Below are 25,268 nucleotides of genomic sequence, written 5' to 3' on the forward strand. Positions count from 1 at the left end.
CTGCTCTTGCATGTTACATGTTAAAATACACATGTAACTCTGCTCTTGCATGTTACATGTTAAATACACATGTAACTCTGCTCTTGCATGTTACAGGCCCACTTAGCAAGGTTTCTGGGGAATGATCTTATTGGCACTAATTATTTTTATGTGTGTGCCGGACATTGAGCATAAAAGAACTATAGCAGCTTCAGATGACATCTGTCGGTTAATTGAGGCTGAAAGACGCATCTTAACTGTGGGCTGCACCTCTCCACAACCAGACTGAATAAAAGTGAGAAAACAAACTAGACAGCAGCCATCTTTCTCTGCTCCCTGACCATGAACACAATGCGACCAGCCACCCCAAGCCCCTGATGTCCCTGCCATGATGGATTGTACCCTCAAACTGTGAGCCAAAAGAAACCCTTCCTTTAAAAAAAAAAGTCAGTCACCTTTAAGGACACCCCTCTCCCTGTGTTTGTCACCTGTCATGGACCAGCAGCTGCACGCTCAAAGCATCCAGAGAGGCTCAACACCAGCCACGGTGTTGTTTGATTCACTGTTCTTATACAGAAGGAACTAGAAAGCTCCAAGAGTAGTAATATAACATTGAGCCAATTAGCATATAGCAATAGACTTAAAAAGATTCAAAGCCAGTTCCTTTAACTAGTAGGTCCCTTGACTGGTAAGTGAAATAGGGTTGTTCTACTCACCTTAGATCTGGGAAAGACAGAGCATCAGAGAAAAGGGGGGATGGTTGTAGTAGAACTGAGGGCAGCTGAAATTATTATTATTATTATTACATCAGAGTAGTCATACTCTAATAGTACTAGAACTCAGATGAGGAGTGGGGAGAATGGTTAGAGAAGGGAAAGAGAGTCTTTGAGATAGAAGGAAAACGGAGCAGCAGAGATCCGAGTGAGGAGGCAAGTCCAGGAGTTCATAAAGACAGGATATAGAGACAGGATATTGATGCTAGAGCCAGTGGGGAAATTCCTGAATATTTTGATTTTTCTGAAATGTCAGAGCTGAGCAATAAAAAGAGGAAAGGTATTTCCAGGAGCACAAGCAAGCTGGGAGTTAATTTCATCTGGGTTGGTAAGATGTAAGGTGGGAAGATTGGAAAGCAGAGAGTACCATGCAGCCATCTTAGACATATTGCCTGTTTATAAGGTTTGTTCTTTGATCTGCTAGGAAATGCATAGCTTTGGGGTTGTTTTGTTTGTTTGGTTGGTTTTTTTTTCTCCAACATTTTGCTAGAAAGAAATAGAAGTTTACTTTTCGGTAGCACCCAGCTGAAAGGAAATAATGACACCACACCACCACATCCCTCTGAGAGAGGAAACAGGAGGACCATACTTTGGCTGTGACCTCTGCAGTCCTGTTAGTTCACCGACACACACCCTGACCCAGGAGAGGACTTTTGGGTAGCATTTGTCCTTGGATTATCTCCCGTGTTCCCAAAAAGATTCAAGTTACCAGTGGATGCTGTGGACTCAGCAGGGCAGTGGCTGTTCTGCACGAGAGCACCCCAGCTCTGATCCCCATTCAGTCTGAGCCCTGTAGGCTATCTTCTTACATTCGCCTCCTGTCACCAGAGAACCCTCTCACCATGGTGCCAGTATCCCTTTGTTGGTTAGGGCCAGTCTACCCCCTTCCCAACCCTCATTTCCACATAGCAGACTTATTTACCCAGGGCAAGTTCATCAAGAGTACTAAGAGGCTTAAGCCATGCTGTCCCTTTGTCTGTGTATACACCCTGGACCCTGGGGCATGGGGGCCATGAAAATGGTCTTGCTTACCCCAAACAATAAGACTTTTTTTTTCACGTGTTCTGAGATCATCTGATTTGCAGGCCATCCTTTGGAGACCACTTCTCAAGACTCACTGACATTTTTTCTAGCATGGATTCTCTCAGGATCTAGAACATCCTTTGGTGCTTTGGCCAGTTTGTGTTGGAACAAGTTAGCTGCTTCTACTCAAAGTCTGGTCAGAGCAGGGTCTAAACCCTCTGGCAGATTCACACTCATCACATGGATTAAAATGAAGCCCAAATCCTCAGTCATTCTTAGGAAGGATACCCATGGGCATGTCTTCCCTTAGCTGAAGACTCAACTGAATGGCTGAGCCATATCTGCTTAGCCTGTCTCCTTTTATAGGTCTGAACACTCCATCATTGCCCTTAAACTCTACCCAAGGGCCAGGTATTTGCCATTTATCAGAAGGGAACAAATATTTATTTTAAGCTCTTGCAAAGAAAATTCTGCAGTGAAATGACCAAGCCTGTCAGGGTGCTTTGAATTCCTCTGTCCCCTCTGGGATCTCAGGGGCCTTTCTGGGCACTATGGTTGTATGGTTTTGAGGGCCATCCCTGATGCAATGAAAAGGGCAGAAAGCAGCTTCAGACGTGAATCCATGTCTGATAATAACTACCTGAGGTGCAAACGGACAGCTGACTCTGTGATCAGCAAGCACCTACCAAGAGCCACCTCTGCTTGGGTGCTGGAGACAGAGGGCTGAGTGCTTACCTCTCTTCTCTTGAACTTAGCTGGGGATGCAAAACCACGTCACGACCTTGGCAGCCTTGCTGTTGCTTCTTGGAGCCTTGGTGTCCTCCCCTTACTCTGAAGTCAGGAGGGACACTGCCTGAGAAGGTCACAGATCAGGGTGATTGCTCTCATGAGTAGGTCAAAACTGCATCTAGTTTCCTGTTCTCCACTCTTTCCCTGACGTTGCCTTTTCTCCCAGTGGTGGGGTTGAATGGAGGACCTTACCTCTGTGAGGCGATGATGTCAGCCATCTGTGCTCTTCTCCATTCTTTCCAGGAGTATTTTTCCTTCCAGCCAGACTGGATCTGCTATGCTTTGGGGACTGTCTGAAACCAGAGCCTGATGATTTATTAAGTTGCCTTGCCTCAGTTTTCTATTGAGCCGTGTATAGATTTCTCAATGTGTTTAGTACTTCTGCTCGTTTGGCCCTATTTACAAAAACCTCAGGAAAGGGCACATATATTCTCCCCACTGTCTCTTCAACCTTTCAGCTTATCCTTCTAAGAAGTAACATGCATGGTGGTCAACAAACATCTAGGGAACTCTTACTGAATGCATATTGTTTCCAGACCTTGGGGGGGCTCTTGAAATCTGGTTCAATTGACACTCTAGCAGCCTGAGAAGTTAGTGAAGTAATACCAGATTAATGTGGTCAATACAATATTTTAAATCAATTTTCCCTAGTAGGCAAATTCTGGTAGATGGCTTATTCCAACATAGTAGCAAAACTTGGGTTTCTTACTATGGTTTTCAGGGGGAGGAGTTTGTGAGTTAAATGACAGGAACACTCTGAGCTGGGCACTACCCTCCCTTGGGCCATTGCTATGGCTCCATAGAGCAGAGGCATTTCTAGTTGCTGTCACTCAAAAGTTAGGAAGGTAGTGCCTCTGCATAGGGAGCCGGGCACTCCTCTCTCCGTGGTCCCTATGAACCACATATACCCTGCTAATGGCTAAGCTCCCTGCCATCTTGGCCCACCCTGTTTCCTCTGACATCCCAGTGCTGGGCATGCATGGGGCAGACAGCAGATGCTCATTGAATACATATATCTTAAAAAATGCTTGGTTTCACAAAGCATAGTAACACACTCCTGCAATCTCAGAGAAGGAGACGGAGGATTGTGAGTTTGAGGTCAGCCTTGGCTACATAGTAAAACTCCATTTTAAAGAAAAAAAAAAAACTTATCTCCCCCATTTTCTTCTTTAATGTATTTCATAGTCATAAACTCAATGATGTTATCTTTTAAACTTGTTCAAACTTTGTGCCACTTAATAAGTTACCAAGCCGTGTAAGTCACATCTGCCAGGTAAGACAGTGTTTTCTCATGGACTGCAAGAGAGTTTCCTTCAGGTTCCCAGGATTTCAGCCTTTATGTGTGGTCTAGTGAGAATGTGAATTGGTTCGGCCACCATAGAAAACAATATAAAGGTTCCCAAAGAAATTAACATAGAGCTACCATGTCACCCAGAGTCTCTCTTCTTGCTGCATACCCCAAGAAATGGAACTTCGTATGGCACAGTCTCAGTTCTGTGTTCTCTGCAGCACGATTTAAATAGCCACCCCTCGGGACGACTTAAATGTCCATGGACAGGTTGTGTAGGACCTGCGTCGTCATTGGCACAGGACCCCCAAGACCAAGTTCTCAGTACAAAGGAGATTTATTTTTTCCAGAGGAACAAAAGGCAGGGAATAAGAGACAGTGACAGGAGGCAGAGTACAGGAAGAAGGGGAAGGGAACAATGGAGGGAGGGGGAAAGAGGGAAAAGGGAAGAAGAGGGAGGGGGAAGAAGGAAGGAGGGAGGAGAGAGGGGAAGGATGGAGGAGGGATATTTGCCCTGGAGGGACAAAGAGCCACCTCTGGAGAGAAGAAATAGATGTGGTCCAAAGGCAAACGATCGTTTATAAAGGGAGAAGAGGAAACCTGGGATAAGATGACTTGGTTTGTTTTGATTAGGCATGTTATTTAAGGTTGCCAAAAAGGGGACTTTTGACTGCTGGACTTGAGAACTTTGATAACTGGACTTTGGTGGCCAGACTCGGGAGGAGGAAGTGGCCAAATAAAGGAATAGACCTTGGTGGCTAGCTTTAGGAATGTAACCTATGGTTTACAAGGGAGAGCGGTAAGTGTGGAAGGGAAAAGCCTGCCACCATGTGTTCCAATGCTCAGGCCTGCTAGAGCCCTTCATGGGCAAAGACAGAAAGAAATGTGACATAAACATACAACGGAATATTGTTCAGCCTTAAAAGGGATACCTTACAAGATGCTCAGTGGGTAAAGGCTACCAAGTCCGGCATCCAGAGTCTAATTCTTGGAAGCCACATGGTGGAAGGAGAGAACGGATTCCAGGCTTTCTTCTGATCTTCATAGCCACATTGTTGCATGCACAAATCTGCAAGGGGTTAGACACACAATAAATAAATGCAAAACCCTCTAATGTGTGGGTGTGTGGGTGTCCCCCAGCATTTGCAACAACATTAATCGGTTGAATCAGGCTAGACCCAGCACCAGAGCTCATGTTCTCAGGCATATGTAGGCTATAAAAAAAGAGAGCTGGTACAAACACGAGGAGAAAGGCAGATGCCAGGCTCAGAGGGTGATTATGGGCCAATGGGAAGATGCTGGTCAAACAGCTGTGAGTCCTGGAGAGCCAGAGCATAGCTCAGCACCTGCAGCTGATAACACATATGGATAGACCCGAGATGCTCCCGTGACACAACAAAGAACTGCTTAGGAAATGCAGGTGCTAACCTACTTGCCCACAGGGACCATTTCACTATCTATACGTGTGTCAAAACTTCCCGTACTCCTTAAACATATGGGGAAGAAGTCATGGAATTATCATTTGAATGCAATACCTTTCTTTCTCATTCCTGTTTCAGGAAGGTGATGTCTGGCCCAACTCATCAGCTGAAATCACTGTGTACTTTAACCCTCTAGAGGCCAAGCTCTACCAGCAGACGGTTTACTGTGACATTTCAGGTATGGACTTGTTCTGTGCGGTCACCAGGTTACCAAGTGCTCAGACCGTGTGTGTGTGTGTGTGTGTGTGTGTGTGTGTGCATGTGTGTGTGTACATGTGTGCATGTGTATGTATACATGTGTGAGTGTGTGTGTATATAAGAATGAGCAGATATTCAAGCCATTTGGTGCTACATGATACCAATAGAAGGATCTATGTCCAAAAAGGCATCTCTGAATCCACTTCATTAAAGTCTGCCCCTTGGCAAAGCTTCAAAGCTATATCCAATCTGGGTAAAACGTAATGGAGCAAAGTGAGAGTGAGAAAGGATCTCGTGTGGTCTCAAAATGTCGTCCATCAAAATACCAGTTATAAGCAGAGAAAACTCGGCTTTACAGTGAGGAGCACAGAAGATAGCATCTTAGTTATGGAACAGGTGGCCCCCTAGGACCACTCCAATAGGATGCAACTAGGACACAGCATCCTGTCAACAACATCAGGACCAGTCTACCACATCCTCCGGTCTGACCCAGAGAATGCTTCAGGCAAACCAACTGAAGCACAAACTGCGAGGTCCAGCCTGGATTGTCACAAACTTCAGTGTCATGAAAGTCAAGGGAGGATGGGCAAGCTGTCCAAGAGAGACTCGAGAGAGCGGTGACGTGATCTAGACTGGCCGTGTTGCTGCAAAGAGCACCCACAGGGAAGAGACAAGGAAGTTCTTATCCTTCTAGGGAAATTTGACCATTTTCCTTATCCACCCATTGAGTCAGTCATTGTCTGGTAAGACAGTCTCTCACTTCATGCCCTGGGCAAACCTGAAACTCACTGTGTAATCCAGACAGATCTCAAACTCTCAGAGCTCCTACCTCGGCCTCCCTAATGCTGGGATTACAGATGTGAGCCACCACATCCAACTTCTGTCTTTTTAAACCCTACCAATTCTTTTAAAATGCCCATAAGAAAAGTAGGTAGATAGCAAAATTATAAAGCCAAAAGGTAGCCTTTCTCTCCTGGAATTCTATCGAGAAGCGGGTTCGGCGGTTTCTTGGGAATCCTGGCTAACTCTGTATTACTGTTTGTTGATTTACTAACTTCACATGATTCTCTTTGGTCCTTGATATGAGAGAAATACATTTAATTTACCTTTATCTTCTCTTTCCTTCTTCTTTCCTTCATGGAGTTGTAATTTACAGACAGTAAAATTCACCCTGGTTCTGTGTATTCTGACAAGCCTGAGTCGTAGTATCGCCCTACCCAAATCAAGATAGAGAAAATCCCCCATCACCTTGCAAAGTTCCTTTATGCCCTCCTTTGCTGGTAGCACTAAGCCCCTATCTCACTCTCACAAGCTGGTCATTCTTACTGTATTTATTTCATGAGTTTCATTTATAGCTTTAAATTGTATATTAAACCCTAATGGTTTTGTTCCCTGGACCTTATAATGTCTCTTGGCATGTAAGGATACTGGTATACCCAACCTTCTCATCGATATTCTGCCACCCTACCCTTCTGCCTTCTGTGGGTTTTCCCAGTTCTTTAATAAGCTCATTACTAAGAACCGTAGTTAAACCTGCTATTTATATAGATGTTGTCACCCCAAGAAGATATGTCCCTAAGGCCTATGCCAAGGAGTCTCCTCCTTAATAACCATCAATAGCCGTGCTGCCTACCTCTGCTGTTTCATCGGTAGGTTGCACAGGGTAGCATGGATGCTCTGATTATTTAGACTGGGAGGATGAATGATGAGTCCACAGTCACCCGAGTCTCACCAATTGCCCAAACCCCACCGTTCTCCCACACCCAAGAAACCACACCTCTCAGTCAGCCTTGGGCTGAGAACCGGAGACCGTGCTAGCCTCCCCTTCAACACACCTATCATTGTCCATGTCATGGGGATGGTTCTCCTGCTTTCCCATATAGAACCTTAACGTCTCTGTATTCATCCCTAAGCAAAATGGTCTTGACTTCCCGGATTTTTGAAAGTTCTGTGTGGGAACCATGCTGTGCAGAGCCTATGCCGCAAGCCCAAGAACATAAAGCTGTTCAATAAATATTCAATGAAAGAGCCAAACGATTGAAATAAAAGTTCACCCAGATGGGCGACTGCAGTCGGTTTGGCTGGTGGTTCTCCTCGCACATGGAGGTGAGATTCTCACGGTGGCCCCAGGATGAATGCAGAATGGACGAGGAGTTTAGGAGAGGAATATATTACCTTTCCATAATGCAGACCAGCATCCAGGACACCAGACATCTTCGGGGGCTGTGCAGGAAATGTTTGGCAGGGTGGCAGTGTTCAGACACAGCCTGGAAGTGCGCCAGTGGCCCCCATGCCACAGGTGGTGCAACCTCCTCCAGCTCCACGGGGACACTGTGCTGGGCGTTATTCCAGGGGGCCGGCTGCTCTCCAGGAGGTTCCCAAACAATACACCATGAGCTGTATTCACCCATTGTTTCCTTTGTGCTCTCAAATTCTCCCTGCAGATCTCTTATCCTGGGTAGCCTGAAATGTAATGTTTTCTCCATCTGTGTGTCGGTCTTCTTTATTTTGTTAGTTATTTATTCAAAGACTCAGTTGCCAAGGAGGGGCTCTGTTCATGTGGTGATTCCATATTATCATTCCTGTAAGTTCCCTGCAATTCTGTGTCCTTTGGAGGGCTGTTGATGATTGCTGGCTATTATCATCAACCAGCTGGCAAAACCCCCTGGTCCTACCTCTCTAGGGAACGCCTGTTAAGTGGGTAGAAAAGTTCCTTCCTGGCTGTCTTCCTTTTTGTTTGCATTGGCTTTAAAATACTGTAGCAGTTTGTTTCTTTCATCTTGATGCTAAATACTTGACAGAAGCAACTTAAGGGAGAAAGGGCTTAGTTTGTCTCTCAATTAGGAAGAGTCCAGGACTTCATGGTACCAGATATGTAGCAGTATTGCCAAAATCCTTTACATCTCAACAGAGTAGGAAGCAAAATACTTGGGCTGGAAGTGGAGCTGTGCTGTAACCCTCAAGGCCTGCTCCTCAAGCATCACTTCCTCCAGCCGGGAACTTCCTGACCATTCTAAAGTCACCAAAAATAGCTCTGCCAGTTGGGGACCAAGTATTTGAACTTGTGAGTCTATGGGGGACATTTCACATTCAAACCATAAAAGGTCTCTATGTTCATAGAAGTAAGTGCATAGAGCTCTGATTCTTCACACCTTTTTTTAAAAGAAAAGATTTATCTCCTCTCTCTGTGTGTGTGTGTGTGTGTGTGTGTGTGTGTGTGTGTGTGTGTGTGTAAGAGCAGTCAGTGTTCTTACCTGCTGCCATTTCGACAAAGGTGCCAGTGGACGTTAATTGCTACATTTATCTCTCTTTGCCTTCACGTTAGTGTTAAGAATTGCCTTGTGCTTTGGTACCCAGTGGTTCCACTGGAGTGGGCTTGCCGTTGCCAGCCCTGGGTTTGGCACTTGCTAGGTTTTTTTTCAGACTGTGCATGTTTTATCCATCGTGGGAAATTCTCGTCTTCATTCTTTTTGCTTCCCTTTCTTCTCGATTCTCAAAATTACTTCAAAAGTAACCTCTCCTTCAACCTCCTTGTCTCCCCGTAATTTATGTATTTTTATTGCATATGTCTGCTTGTGTACCTGTGCACTCAGCACAGCACATGGGTGGTGGTCAGAGGACTACTGGGAGCCAGTTCTCTCCGTCCACCGTGTGGGTCCTGGGGATTGAACTCTGGCCATCGGTCTTGGCAGCAACTGTTTTTACCCACTGAGCCACCTTGCCGGCCTCTATTCTGACTATTTTATTTTATTTTAAGTTACTTCTTCTACTGATGATTTCTTTAGCTTTATCTATTCGTGGTGTACTCATCTACTCCACATTACATTTTCAGTGATTTAGTTTTTAGAAATCGTGTAATTTCATATTTTCATATTTTCTTCCTGCATTGTGCCTTCTGTTTCTTACTGCACCTCTTCAAATCTTTGGGGGATGCCACATTAGGGTTTCTCTAAGAATTTTCTATTATGTACCTCTGGGGTTGTTTGTGCAAACTACTGATTTTCCTCTGGAAGTAGACTGTTCCCTCAGAGAGTTGGAAACGTTTCTATTGTAAAGTCCTTTAACAAGGATATGAGATTTTGGACACAGTCCTTCAGGTGTGGATTTTTATTAGCTCATCTGCCAAGCTGCTGCAGGCTTCTGCAGCCTATCTAATGGTGTGTACGTTTGGACCACAAGCCTGTCCATGGGATGTTGACATCTCCCAGGAGCCTCTTCCCCTCATCAGCCTGTTAGCTATATCACAGCCCTCATCGCTTCGTCCTAGGCCAGTAGGTAGAAACTTCCTGGGCTGTTTCTGTTGCTATTGTTTTTATTTTTTTGTTTTTGTTTTTGATTTTTTTTTGTTTTGTTTTTTTGTTTTTTTCCAGACAGGGTTTCTCTGTGTAGTCCTGGCTGTCCTGGAACTCACTTTGTAGACCAGGCTGGCCTCGAACTCAGAAATCCGCCTGCCTCTGCCTCCCAAGTGCTGGGATTAAAGGTGTGCACCACCACGCCTGGCAGAGTGTTGTTTTTAGAGGTAGATTTTTCATGGTTCTTGGTTTATGGAAAAATTTTGCTTTAATTTTTCTGTTCCCAGATAAGGGCAAGTTTACATCTTCTTAGTGTACGGGTAAACAGGAACCAGGAGACCATACACCTGTGCCTGCTCTGCAAATTACCGGGCCTTCTTAGACTCACTTCACTATTTTACTAGGCTTAGGTGCATCCCCCCTTCACTTCTATGATCTGGTATTGTCCTGCCTTTATTATGAGCTTAGATAAGAACTAAAATGTATATTTATCTGTTTTTAATTGCCTTATTTACTCTTTACATATGAAGTGCAAGATTGATCTGAGTTAGCTAACTTTGCCTTGTCAGTTCACAGATTAAACAATTTTCTTATGTTTCTCAAGTTACTGTCCTTAGAGAATCCGCACTGGTCTCAACTCTGGTTACATTAAAAATGTAGATTATTGGGCCTCATCTATATTTTATTGAAGCAAAATTCCAAGAAAGCATTGCTGGAGAATATGTATTTAAAATGAGGACCAAGAAGTAATTATAACAAAGTTGCAGAATTAAAGATTCACATACAAGGAAATGGGTTGTATTTCTATATCCTAACAGTGAATAGTGGGAAAATGAAATTTCAGAAAGCAATATTGTTTAAATAGCATTATGAATATAAAGTACTCAGAGATAACTGGACAAAATGCAAGCTCTGTGTAGTGAAATGTATAAAGATAGCTGTAATTACAGACCTGTACACTTGGAGAAGTCCACACTGCCTGGAACCAGTGATTTAATGAGGTTAAACTGCCACCCACCCCCAGTTATGTGTAGATTTGGTGCAATCAAAGTAAAAAAAAAAAATCTCAACTGCTTTTTAAAATAGGAATATACAAGCTGATTCGGAAACTTCTGTGGAGGGCCTGGAGAGATGGCTCTGTGGTCAGGAGTACTGGCTTCTCTTACAGAGAACCTGAGTTCAGTTCCCAGCGCCAGGCCAGGTGGCTCACGATGCCTGTAACCCCAGCTCCAGGGAGGCTTGTCACCTCTGGCATCTGCTGGCAGTCATGGGAGCTCTCCCCCTTCCCCCTTCACCTCCCCTTCCCTCTTCATTTCCCTCTCCCCCTCCTCTCCCTGTCTTGTGTGTGTGTGTGTTTCTGTCTGTCTGCTCTCTGTGTGTATGTGTAGAATCACAGAGAACATGGATTACCCAAATGTTCAGAGGTTCAGGAACTAGGACATGCATACCTTTGATGCCCTTCTTTAGCCTGTCACAGACTCTATAGAGTGTCCAGTGGTCTTTGCTCCTGTCACCTGCAGTTCTTCCCTTACAGATACCTGGCACCTTCACTGCCAACAATCAAACTAATACAATGTTCTTGTTTGGGTATTTATAAATACACCCACCTATAAGCATAAAGACTTCCAGCAAGTATCATTTGAGGCTCAGTGGCTCACTGGGGTGCCTGGACACTGCTACTATTTTACAGATGAGAAAGTTATAATGTAGAAAACTCAGATGAGCTGCCTGCCTGAGGAACCCTGTATCTGTGTTACACATGGCAGCTCAGGGGAATACAGGGGCTGGATGCATGGCTTGCTAATTTGTTCAGTCCAGGGGTGCTTTTTGCTGCTTCTGCTTCTTCTTCTTCTTCTTCTTCTTCTTCTTCTTCTTCTTCTTCTTCTTCTTCTTCTTCTTCTTCTTCTTCTTCTTCTTCCCAGTGCTCCAAATTTAACAATTTGTTGTATAGTTTTTATACTTTGTTTTAAATTCCCTTTCAGTACCTCAAGTTAATCAGCATATCTTTGAACACATTGTAGTTGGGGCTATGAGAAAATACCATGGGCTCGGTAGTTTATAAACAAGGGAGGTTTTATGGAGGCTGAGAAGTGTGGCAGCAGACTCAATGTCTTATAAGGGCCCATTTCTCCCAGTGCCATCTTGGTTGGGTTCCTACCCCATGGGAGGGGCAGAGGAGCTCCATCTGGGCTCCTCTGTAGGGACACCAACCTCATTCAGAAATGTTCTGCCCTCATTTATTCCTCTTCCCCAATGTCCACATTTTAATCCCACAACCTTGGGAACTGAGATTTTTAATGCATGAACCTGAGTGCAGGCCTGCAGAGACACGGCAGATAACAAGCTGTCAAAGGCCGGTGCTCTGCATCTTCCAGTATTTAATGCAATGATGCCCATCACCTTCAGGGATTCCAGGCTCATCAAATGTGCTCTGATGAGCCTTCCTTCATCCCTGTTGTGTGCAGCCAGCTTATTCCAAATGTACATAAGCTTTTTTTTTTTAATGCTTTAAGAGCGCTCTCGTCCAGTAAGAAGCCTGCCCTTGCTGCCCTTGCAGTTTATGACCTCGCCTCCCCCCCCCCCTGCATTTGCTCCTCTTGATGCTTTTTTGCTAAAACAAGAAAAATATCTGCTTAGAAAATCCTGTGCAGAAGGAGTATTTGTAGCTGTGACCCTAAGATTTCAACAAGCCCCCCGGAACGAAGGGGTATTGGATTCTTACACGCATTTGGCCACAGGAAGTGCCTAGCTACAAACAGGGCCAGCTCCTTTAAATAATAAATAATCCCCAAAGAAACAGGGGCCCACTGCTTATTACAACACGGGTTTGGTTTTGTTTGTTTGTTTGTTTTCTTTTTCTTTTGTTTTAACAGAAGGCAGTCAAGGTAACATATGGAGAAGGTTTAGGCCTGACAGTTATAAATAGCCCCGCTCTTTATCCCATGATACATTAGCAGCCTTCTCCCTTGACTATTCTGTGATTTGGAATCTCAATCAAAAAGCCATTTCTCCTGACCACAGAGTACAAGTCATTGCCCAGAGACTGGAATTCTAGAGGAACAGAGAAAGGCAACAGTATTTGGATGTTCTGAAAGTCCCTCTTTTTTCAGAGAGCAGTGTTTCTCAGCCTGTGGGTCACAACCCTTTTGGGGAGGGTCACATATCGAATATCCTGCATATTAATATATTTATATTTATATTATGATTCACGATAGTAGTGAAATTATGGCTATGAAGTAGCAATGAAAATAATTTCAGGTCGGGCATGGTGGCGCACACCTTTAATCCCAGCACTTGGGAGGTAGAGGCAGATGGATTTCTGAGTTCGAGGCCAGCCTGGTCTACAGAGTGAGTTCCAGGACAGCCAGGGCTACACAGAGAAACCCTGTCTCAAAAAAAACAAAACAAAACAAAACAAAAAAAGAAAATAATTTCAGGGTTGGGGGTCACCACAACATGTGGAGCTGTACTAAAGGGTCCCAGTGTTAGGAAGGTTGAGAATCACTGATCCTGGAGTATTTGGCATCACTGATGCCTGTCTTCCAGGAGTTGAGCAGCGTGAAGAAACCCTCTGCAGAGATTAGTTGTCCCAAACATTGTAAAAATCAGTCTCGTTTCTTACAATCAAAGATGTAACTGCCTACTGGCCATGGTATTGCCTAGCACAAGATGCACAAAAGGACAGTGTTCCTCTCTCTGAAAGACAGTGATGATAAAAAGCTAAAGGGCAACAGAAGACAGTAGGATGTCACAAGGCATTATAATTAATGGTGGCAACAGTGAATGAGAACTGTCACTTGCTGTCACTTGGTAGTTATTAACGTGTTTACTATAACAATAAAAACTAAACCTAACAGGCCATCAAAAGTGTTTTGAGTATTCCAAGTTATATACAGAGCAAATATAGCCTTCTGCCCAGGAATTAGGGCCAGTGTTTGACAACTGGGACCTCACGAAACTAAAAAGCTTCTGTACAGCTAAAGAAACAACCAGTCATTGAAGAAGAAATCCCCAGAGCAAGAGAAAACGTGTCAGCCGCACATCTGACAGGCACCATTAATATCCATAGTATACAAAGAACTCAGAGAGCAGTCAGGAAAACAAATGACCCAATTTTAGAATATGTGCTAGAGATCTAAACAGAGTTCTCAATGGAAGAAATAAAAATGGCTAAGAAATACCTCAGTAAGTATCAATCATCTTTAGCAATCAGGGGAATGCACATTAAGACAGCCTTGAGGCCTCATTTACCCCCCAGTCAGAATGGCTAGGATTGAGCCAGGTGGTGGTGGGTGCACGCCTTTAATCCCAGCACTCAAGAGGCAGAGGCAGGTGGATCTCTGTGAGTTCAAGGCCAGCCTGGTCTACAGAGCAAGTCCCAGGATAGCCAGGGCCAGGCAAAGAAACCCTATCTCAAAAGAACAGCAACAACAAACACAGAATCCCAACCAACCAACTGAACGAACAAACAAATAAACAAGACCAGAATGGCTAGGATCAACAAAACAGCTGGTGGTTTTGCTGGCGAGGTTGTGGTATAGGAACTTTTATTCACTGTTGGCAGGAATTCAAATTGGTGCTTCCATTCTGAAAATCAGTACGGAGAATTCTAAAAAAAAAAAAAAAAAAAAAAAAAAAAAAAAAAAAAAAAAAAAAAAAAAAAAAAAAAAAAGTAAAAATAAACCCACCGCATGACCCATATGTATCATTCCTTGTCGTCTGGCCAGAGGACTCAGCAGCCTACTTCACAGATGTTCATTGCCAACTCTGTTCACAAGAGCTAGCCATGGAGACAACCTACATGTCCTTCAACAGATGAATGGACAATGAAAAGGTCATATATACCCAATGGAATAATACTCAGCTATAAGGAAAAGTTAGATCCTGAAGTTTAAAGGCAATTGGATGGACCTAGAATAGATCATCTTGAATGAGGCATCCAAGACCTAGAAAGACAAACGCCGAATGTGCTCTTTCATCTGTGGTTCCCAGCTCCATATGCTCAGGTGTGAGTATACAACATGGGATAACCATGGAAACCAAGGTAGTATACTATAGACAGGTAGTGGCAAGGTGATATAAAGTGAGGAATGGAAAGTGGCAGGGGCTTCAACGGGAGAAAAGCAGTCACTCAATACAGAGAAGGCGGGATGAGGGACAAATACCACCACAGTTGTTTGATAAAGCTCCAAGGCATCATTATTTTTATATCTACCTAAAACTGTAATTATTCACAGTGTAAATGTGTGTGTGTGTGTGTGTGTGTTGTGTACGCACTGAAAAACTTTCAGCATCAGTCACAAGAAACATCCTCTTGTGACTCCCAAACCAATATAGACTATCAGTGTAGCCCCTTGATTGCCTCTCAGGAGTTGGGCATGGGCATCTGTTGCCAAAGACACAGCATGCTCAGGACACAGGATTCAGATGACTAGAGCTGAATTTGACTTGAAAAGCCTCCTTCCTGCCACTCAGAAATGGTACTAGGAAATACCATGCAAACTGCTCAGGGAGGGAAGCAATTATGCAGCCCTATTCAGCAATATTTTAAATGAAAAAAAAAATCAGGTACAAAGTAATATGTAATTTATGCTCACACTTATTTATATCAACAGTTGCTTTGATGTATAATTAAGCACAGACAATAGGCACCCTAATGTTGACAATAATTATTTTAAGAAGGTGGCGTTATGAGAGACTTTCTATCTATCTGGCAATTTCTATTTAATCTTATATTATCTAGTGAGGATATTTCCACATTCTAAAAGAGGAGAAGACACGAGAGAGGTGGGCTATGTGCCCTTTGTTAACTCTGGGTCTATTGGGAATTTGTTAAGACACATACACCTGAGATCATTCTATGACCTCCATGGAATGAGGGAGAAAACGTTCTGTAAAATGGAGGAGTCCAAGTCAGATCCACAAAGTTAGACAGCTAGTTCTCTGGTTCTTCCTGAATCTAGGTCAAAACAGTGTCCCTTAGTGTACAGTGGTGGCTTCCACTTGGTGAGTGGCATCAATCATTGGTCACCCCCTCAGATTCAGAGTAACTACCTAGATTTATTTAAAACTTCAAAATAATGCTAAGACTTGGTTAAATAAATTGTTTTAATTGATGCAATAATTGTATATACAATAACTACATTGCACAATATGATATCTGGACATGGATATATAAATGCAATAATTGCATGTATAATAACTACATTGTACAATATGATATCTGGATACATAAATGCAATAATTGCATATATAATAACTACATTGTACAATATGATATCTGGATACAGAAATGCAATAATTGCAGGTATAATAACTACATTGTACAATATGATATCTGGATACATAAATGCAATGTTATGATCAAATCGAGGTATAAGTTCTTCCATTGTCTCAGCCATTTATCATTTGTGTCTTCTAGCATTTTGAAATATCCAATGTATTCTGGCTTCTCCTCTGTGCCAGGGAACACTAGAACAAGTGTGTGTGTGTGTGTGTGTGTGTGTGTGTGTGAGAGAGAGAGAGAGAGAGAGAGAGAGAGAGAGAGAGAGAGAGAGGAGAGAGGGAGAGAGGGAGGGATGTGTGCTGGAGATGTTACACAGGGTCTTTTGCTGACCTTTCTTGCCCTCTTCCACTGAGCTGTAGCCCCACCCTATCTGAGCGCATTCGCCACCCTTCCTGCTCTCTGCCCTGCTCTACCATTCCTCTACCCTTAGCTGCAGTGGGGCCAGCTTTAGCGTTTGCACAGGAGTGAGAACACGTAGCATTTGCCTTTCTGTACCTGGAGGTCAACTTTCTTAATTGTCTTTTCCCTGATAAAATGTCAGCCCAAATTGCTCTGTAAGCTGTTCGTTAAAGGTAAGAACCCAGCAATATTACTGTTTCCTAAAGACGAGAGATGACCTCCACCTTAGTTAATTTGTAGTTCCCTCGGTACCGAACAGTACCGGAGGGGTTATTCAAGAAGCTTCGTGCTTTACATTGGTAATAAGAAGCTGTGGATGGTTTGGGATAATAAAGCACTGACTGGTGTACTAAAGTCAGAATTGCTTTCATAGGCCGAGAGATCCGCTTGCCCCTCCGAATCAGAGGAGAAGGAATGGGGCCCAAGCTTCACTTCAACTTCGAATTACTGGACATTGGCAAAGTTTTCATTGGATCTGCTCACTGTTACGAGGTGGGCACCACCGCTGTTCACTGAGGCTTCCAACAGTACCTGGCTTTTTCCCTCTGCTTCTTTTGATGTGTGTGTGTGTGTGTGTGTGTGTGTGTGTGTGTGTGGTGTGTATATATGTGTGTGTTGTGTGTGTGTGTGTTGTGTGTGTGTGTTTATTTGATAGAAACTTGGTTCAGTTGCCTCCTTTTGCATTTTCTGCCTCAATTCTAACTTCTCTCCTAGTCAAAGCAGAATGTCTTTTCCCATTCTTTTATTTTGTCAATCGCTAAAGCTCTTGAGCACTGTGATTTAATTGGCTTTATCCTTCTCAATTTGTAGACCGCAGAGGGAAAAACCATAAATACAGCTCCCCATCTGTGTAGTGCTTGTTCCGGGAGAGCATAAATCCTACAGATCAGAGGAGAGAGAGCTTTTTTGCATTTTTGAGAGTGTCCTAATGAGGATAGCGATTTTCACACTTTAGGGTCTCCTCTTGACTCTCTCTCTCTCCCCCGATCTGGGTTTTAATAACCAATCTTCACTGTTCTGAAGGAGTGTGTTGTGTTCTGTCTTCCCAATTAAGCAGAAACTGGAATTTTCCAACAGGAACTTTTGGTCCTTCAGAGTCAAAGTCACTCCAGTGTCACCTCATGGATCAGCTTACACTTACACACCACTATTACATGCCCTCATATATATGACACATATATACAAGTGGCTTCCATGGAAACTTGGTTTTAGGGTGCTCCTGGATTATAAATGTTTGTATCTTAGCGAGGTAATGCAAGCAGTTATTTAATAAGTGATAAGTAGCTGTCAGGCTCTGGGACTTTGTGTGTGTGTGTGTGTGTATTTAATTTACAATCCTTACAGAACTGTGAAAGGTAAGATTTATTATCCTTCTGTCATGAGAAATACCAGGTGCACATGATCAGTTCTTCTACAGTATTGCCCTCAGGGATCGTTGGTAAAGTGCTGCTACTTTGACTACCCTCAGGGATCGTTGATAAAGTGCTGCTACTTTGACTACCCTCAGGGATCGTTGGTAAAGTGCTGCTACTTTGACTACCCTCAGGGATCGTTGATAAAGTGCTGNTACTTTGACTACCCTCAGGGATCGTTGGTAAAGTGCTGGTACTTTGGCTATAGTCTCTACTCAGTCCTTGCAGAAAGCCTATGGAGCAGGGACAGTTGCTCCTCCCACTTCTGGCCGAGTAAGCTGGGGCTTAGAGAAGATTCTCCTACTTAGGTTAATGATAGCAAAAGCATGGAGTGGAGGCTCAGCAGACACTCTCCTCCAGCGCAGAGTGCTGGAGCCACAGCAGTCACTTCTAGCACAGGGCTGCAAGCCTGACGCCTCCCCTGTAGCATGCTGGCTGAAGGAGAAAGCTCTAAGAAATGCATGAGGCTTTTATAGGAGATGGCCTTACAGATAGCATGTTACCCTCACGGTCTATTACCTGTATGGGTCTACAAGGGTGGACAGAGAATCTAGTCATGACAGCAGTATAGAAGGAATGGGTGGCAACCCTGAGGGGCCATAGGTGTAAGAAACTTGGCCAAGTCACTCGGCTTGAGAGCATCACACTCTCTGGGAATTGGGGGTGTTTTACTGGTCTTTGAGTCCTGTGGTTCCCAGCAACCCATCTTTCCACACCAAGTCGATCCCATCTACAAGGAGAAGTGCCTACATTGACGTGGAGACAGGGCATCTCCTTCCCACACTCACCGGGGTAACCGAGCCGAATGAGGCAAAACAAAGGCACACAGATGTTAACATCAGGATCAATGATCTACAAAGGCACACCGCCTGAGTAATATTAAAACATGAAAAGCTACATACACAGCTAACGTCTACATTATTCTATGTTGTGCGGTCTTGAGGGGGAAAAATGACATCTTATTCATTGATGTTGCTTGTGTAATTTATCCCACGTGAATTCTCCTTACACCTTACAGATTGATCTTTATGGATGCCACGCCAGGAAGAGACATTTAGTTCTGATGCAAAAGGGAGATGGTTTCCCTGCATATAATAATAATAATTTTTTTCTCTTAGCAACTGACTAGGCATGCCCAGATTTTAACTGCAGAGCAAACCCCAGCCAGCCAAAGTGTGCAGTGAGGTGAGGTATCAGATTGGACAAAGGTGAAAGCAGCAGAGGGGGGTGGTGAGGCTCGTCTACGGGGAGATTTTGCACTCTCGGCATCTTCAATGCTGAATCTTCAATGCTGATGCTCCACTGCACCTCTTAATTTATTATATTACCTCCTTGAGAAATTTGAATGACTAGCTACTGACCTTAGTCACTGCTGAGCTCAGCAGATGCATAAGGAAAAAAACTATAATCCCAAGAGAATGCAGAATTCTCCAGTGCAATCCAGGGGCAAACCAACAGGAGGTCAAAATCTATTACAAGTGATCCCCTCTCCCAAGGGTTGGACCTCAGGGGTAAGAGCCTCAGGACCATGTCCCAAATATTGGCTGGATTCAGTATTCCCAAATAGATGTTTCTTTGTCAGGAGTAAGAGAATGATATCATATTCTCCAAGGTAGAGGGACAGGCTGGGAGATGCCTCTGTCAGTAAAGTGCTTGCTGTGCAAGCATGAAGAACTGAGGTCAGATCCCCTAGAACCCATGTAAAACTCTGGGCATGATGGCACTTCCCTGTAGTCCTAGTGCTAGGGAGATGGAGACAGAAAGATCCCAGGGCAAGCCAGCTAGTCTTGGTAAATCAGTGAGTGCCAGGCTTAGTGAGAGACTCTGAGCCTAAGAATATGGTGGAGATTAATCAAGGAAGGCACTGGATGTGACCTCTGGCCTCCACATGCACAGGCACATAGACATGCATGCATCTGCATATACAGGTACATACCCACAGGAAAATACACACACACACACACACACAGAGAGAGAGAGAGAGAGAGAGAGAGAGAGAGAGAGAGAGTGTCACTGTTCAGAAAACCTGGGAAAGATAGCCATGTTACCCAAATAATAAAAGGAATAAACAAAAGGGATTTGTGCTTGTGTCTAGAGAGAACAAAAAAGGGCTATGAATGCCTTAGGTCCTCAACCTTCCTAGTGCTGCGACCCTTGAATACAGTTCCATGTGTTACATGGTGACTCCCCTACCCATACAATTATTTTTCTTGCTATTTAGTAACTGTAATTTTGCTACTGTTGTGAATCATAATATAAATATCTGTATTTTTTAATGGTCTTAGTAGACTCCCGTGAAAAGGTTGTTAGATTCCCGAAAAGGCGACCCACAGGTTGAGAACCTCTGCTTTCAGGGTTGTTTATATAATCAAGGTATATTGTATATGTGCATGAACATTTCCAAGAATCAATAAAAATATTTAAAACAACAACAACAGAGTAGCCTACAAGTTACCACTAGCATACCTGAGCTCCTCTTTGAATGCAGTTAAATTCTGTGCCCACAGTGCTGGGCTATAGAGATGCGAGTGTATCTTTCATTTGTAAACTCTGTTGCCAGGTTTTTACAATTACACGAATTAATACATTTACTCTCCTAACAATACAGGAAGTGGAAGAGGGCAGATGGGGAAGTTGGGGCCTAGAGCAATTAAAGAGTTTGTCTAAAATTGCTTAGCTAGGAAGTTGAATGCAAATCTAGGTTTTGAATCCAGGCTGCGTGGCTCCTGAGTCCAAAAATAATCATTTTTCTATGCGGTCTCTTTAAAAGAGAAAAAGATGGGAGCACAATTTGGACTACCGGGAACCTTAGAACAGGGAAGTTTGGAAATAGACATAAAACGGTGAGCCAGGCAGTGAGCAACCTTATTTATGGTTTTGTTTTGGTGCACTGGTTATCTGCGGTTGGCAGAAGCGCTGTGTTCCTCTGCAGAGGACACAGCTTTCTGTCCAGAGCAGCCTGAGCCTCCGAGCTTAGTCTCCTCGACCTCTAACCACAGCTGATCTCCTTGGCCACCTAAAGCACTGTCCTGATAAGACAATAGGAACCATGTGGTGTGGTAGGGGCTTCCTCTGGACAGGGTGCTGGGTTCACATTACTACAGACACTCTCCCCAACTCTGAGACAGCCCCCTCCTCCTGCCATCCCCATCCAAGCCCTTCAGCACTTATCCCAAAGCAGGAGATAACCAACCATACCTCATCTCCACCTCTCCCTCCCTGGACATCTGTCCTCTGGGTTCTGTAGCCACACCCCATCACAGTCACTCTCTTCAAGGTCAGGGCGACCTCTGGTTATACATAAGACCCCAGACTCATTTCCTCTGCCCCTTCTGCTGACCTCTGTCCACATTTCACGTTTATGGGACTCCTTCCTTGGTATCCAGCATGTTCTGGAATTCCTCACTGTGGCATTCTCTTGGGTGCCTCACATTTTTCCTACTAAGTTTCTGGATGTCTTTGGACGCTTCTCAGTTTCCACTTAACCTAAGCCTCCTCGTGCACATGCACCTCTTTGCTTGCTTATGGAGAACATTTAAGGGGTATTCTAAGAGTCTCCATCCATAGATAAAATCATGACCGGTCTCCATGATAACTAACTCGCTTTAACTAACCTCCAGTGTCTTGGGTGTAGATTAAGGGATATTCCTATAAATCAGGGGAGGAAGCTAGTCACCCTTCTAGGTGTAAAAAGGCAGAATTGTCAAGGAATAAAGAACAATGTCTTTGCAGGCAGAATAGAACAGCATGACTGTAGTGCAGGTTCATGCACACAAATGGGGCGGTGTGGGTGGGAACAGCAAATGCAGGCCAGCTGTGGAGGACTCTGCATGCCAGGCGTGAGCTCCTCACATGCATACTCAGAGCTACGGTGCACTCAGATATGTGCACTAGCATGGTACCAGGGCGTTAGCTTACAGGAATAGAACACCTGTGCTAAAAGGACTGTTTGCCTACGAATCCCCAGGCAGCCCGTCATCCAGTGGTGTTAGAGATGAGCACATCCCAGGAGGATGAATTCTCGCAGCCCCCCAGAGTGTACCCTCATCATCCAGAGTCCTTGGTGACATGTGACATGCAGTCTCCAAGCCCCGTGACAGGTGCAGGCTGAGGCAGTTGGTGCTGCCCCACCCTGACTTGCTTTCTTCTTTCACGGCCACACTTAATCTCAGGTTCCTCATGCACGTGAGAGAATTGTCTGCCCTTTTGTGGTTACTCTATAGAGAATATTTAAAAGATAGTCTGAGTCCTCATTCATAAACATAACTACAGCCAGTCTCTTAGTGGTATAAGTATAATTCAAATGACTAATTTAAAGAGTTTTTAATTTTTAGCTATGTATATGTGTGGGGGGGGTGCATGTGAGTGCAGGTGCTTGTGAGGTCAGTAGAGCTGGAGTTCATGTAGTCAGGAGCCACCCAACATGGGTTCCATGAACGGAACTGGGGTCCTCTGCAAGAACGGTATGCACCCTAAGCCTCTGAGCCATCACTCCAGCCCCAACTAGCTTAATCTTAAAGCAAACACCAAAAGCATAAAATGACCTTGCAGCTTAGGAGTCCAGTCTTCAAGCATTTAGAACATCAGACAATTCAGATCTCCCAAGAGTTTCCGGTGGTCATAATTCCCTCGATTTTCCCTGACGCTGAGTAATACATCATGTATTTACAGGGAAACTGACCGCAGTTCCCTTGACCTGACCGTGTTTGACTTTGCCCAACGCAGGCAATCCTGTCCAACAAGGGCAGCATCGACGCCCTCTTTAACGTCATCCCCCCAACTTCAGCCTTGGGGGCCTGCTTTGTCTTCAACCCTAAAGAAGGCATCATTGAACCGAGTGGGGTCCAAGCTGTCCAAATCTCCTTCAGTTCTACCATCCTGGGGTACTTCGAAGAAGAGTTCCTGATCGATGTCAACGGGTCCCCAGAGCCCGTGAAAATGACCATTAGGTACGGTACACTCGTAACTAAGGTAGAAACTGACTGGTGTTTTCCCTTCTGCCTTCTAGAGCCTCAAAAGGTAGATCGTATCTTAGATGTTCACAGCTGTCTGTTGATATGAACCTTTCCGCACAGTAGAATGTTTTAAATGCCCACCAGTGTTTCTTTCCATATTGGATGTCCTTGTAATATGGATGCAAATATGCTATGTTGACATCTGGTTTTCCTATAAATTGTAGCCTATCAAAGAAGGACTTCAATCAGTGGTTCTCAACCTGTGGGTCAGGACCCCTTTGAGGGTGGCATACCAGGTATCCTGCATACCAAATATTTACATCACAATTCATAACAGTAGCAAAATTATACTTATAAAGTAGCAATGAAATAATTTTATGGTGGGGGGGGTCACCACGACATGAGTATTTATTAAAAGGCCACAGCGTTAGGAAGGCTGGGAACCACTGGCTTAAATACTGACTCCGAGTTACTCTCTGGGGTTTCCTATCCAAGTGGCTAATCAGGCCAGACCCTTCGGGCTTCTGAGACCAGATGATATTGGGCACATTGTGTAGACCTCACCCTATGTGTTAAGCTGTTTGGAGAAAATGAGCTTTGTCTATTTTCAGTTTCTCTGAACTTGTGTCATTTGTTTTTATCATATGAAAATTCTATAAACAGCCTTATTTACAATGCCCTCAAACACTGCAAAGGTGACCACTTATTAGTCTGTTTGCCAAGAATAGACACTTAAAGCTTTTATGATAGAAGTCTTTTGAGGGCTTTCCCCACTGTTTGTGGCAACTGATAGTTACTAATAGAATTTGTTCATGGATTTTGAAAAAAAAAATCTGTTTTTACAACCCATCAGGATAATATTGACCACTGCTGCTTAAAAAGACCATTTCTCCCAAATAGAAAAATCACATCTTCAAAACATATCACCCTGACTCTGGATGCCAGCCGCAAGAGGTTCTTTAAATACATGAAAGTCTCTTTTATGGTTACTGATAACAGGTCCCATCCTTCTACAAACTGATGTGTCTCTTGGAGCCTGGGATGGCACAGCAAGGAAAGGCATGATGGTTTTGTTTTGTTTAGTTTTGTTTTGTCTTTAAAGAAATAAAAAAGTATTGATCTCGTATCTACTAGAAATTTAGACTCTCAAGATCAGCTCAAAGGCTTTTGGTTTTTCTCAAACTCATCTCAAGAACTGCTGCTATTGCCTAGGCTGTGTCCGCAGACTTTCAGATACTGAGTCTTAGCATCTTGGAATGTTACTGTCCTTGGAGATGAGACCCTTAAGTAGGTAATTAAGATGAGGTCATAGGGGTGGAGTGTAATCCACTAGAAGTAGATTAGAAATGAAGATTAGGCATAGATATAGGGAAAAAGACACAAAGTAGACATGCCATCTACAGCTAAAGGCAGAAGCCCTTGTTAAAAAACAACCATTGCTAAGGCCCACCCTTCCAAGGATAGAAATGAACATCATTTACTGTTCAGTTGTTGTTGTTGTTGGTGGTGGTGGTGGTGGTTGCAGAAAGTCACTAATAACTTAGGAGGGCAAATGAGTACCTCATACCATGCCTAGGGACTTACCCCACCATAATTAGGATTTTCTTAAAATCTCAAGGCTTACCTGAAACACACTCAAGACATCTATAATTTTCCCCTCAAACATCCATGTTTGTTATAATATTTAAAAATCCATTCAGGCATGGTGTTGCACGTCTGTCATCCCAGCACTTGGGAGGCAGAGGCAGGGGGGTTAGAGTTCAAGATCATCTTACGCTACATGGCAAGTTTAAGGTTAACCTGGGCTCCATGAGACCCTATCTTTAAAAAACTATTAAAAATTAGAGTTGCTTCCCAAATAGTTGAAAGCGCAGAGTCCCCCAGAGGATGCGGAGACTGATTCACATCCTTCAGCATCTGTACCGTATGAGGTGTGGCGGGGTGGGGACACGACACCTCCCCACAGAATGAGCAATCTGCCCATTTCTTGTGTCCCTAGTAACTCACATCTCGCACCGCATGCCAAGCTGCTCCTCTGGTCCCTTGAGAGTCCTGTATCTCCCTCAGCAGGTCAACTCTCCCAAGTATTTGGGTCAAACTTTCTGACTTCTTGATATCCTTATGTGTTGTCAAGAATCATACCCTTGAACCACATCCGGAAACCACCCTGCTTCCACACAAAACTGTGCCGCAGGTGCTTACAGATCTACTCTGTTGTGGGCTTAAGACAGAGGAGAGCCTTTCGAATATAGATAGCAATAATCCTTAACAATAAACCACCAAACCAACCTGTAAAAGGATTAAACACCAGGATCAGATGGGTTTTACCCCAGAAAGTCAAGGCTGGATCACCTAGGAAAATAAGCCAGTGTGACAGAACGTTAGGGCCATGC

At 44.0% G+C, this 25,268-nt stretch overlaps 1 protein-coding gene across 1 annotated transcript in view; it reads left to right on the forward strand.

Annotated features, from left to right (window-relative positions):
- The window catches only part of Hydin (HYDIN axonemal central pair apparatus protein), a 307,836-nt gene that overhangs the window by 74,562 nt on the left and 208,006 nt on the right, over window positions 1–25,268 (forward strand). Inside the window, exons 9-11 of the mRNA XM_021171126.1 lie at window positions 5,412–5,511; window positions 16,882–17,000; window positions 22,646–22,869. Coding sequence (XP_021026785.1) covers window positions 5,412–5,511; window positions 16,882–17,000; window positions 22,646–22,869 — 443 coding nt within the window. The remainder of the gene's footprint in view (window positions 1–5,411; window positions 5,512–16,881; window positions 17,001–22,645; window positions 22,870–25,268) is intronic.

This window comes from Mus caroli, chromosome 8 (assembly GCF_900094665.2).
Source record: "Mus caroli chromosome 8, CAROLI_EIJ_v1.1, whole genome shotgun sequence".
Taxonomy (NCBI): domain Eukaryota; kingdom Metazoa; phylum Chordata; class Mammalia; order Rodentia; family Muridae; genus Mus; species Mus caroli.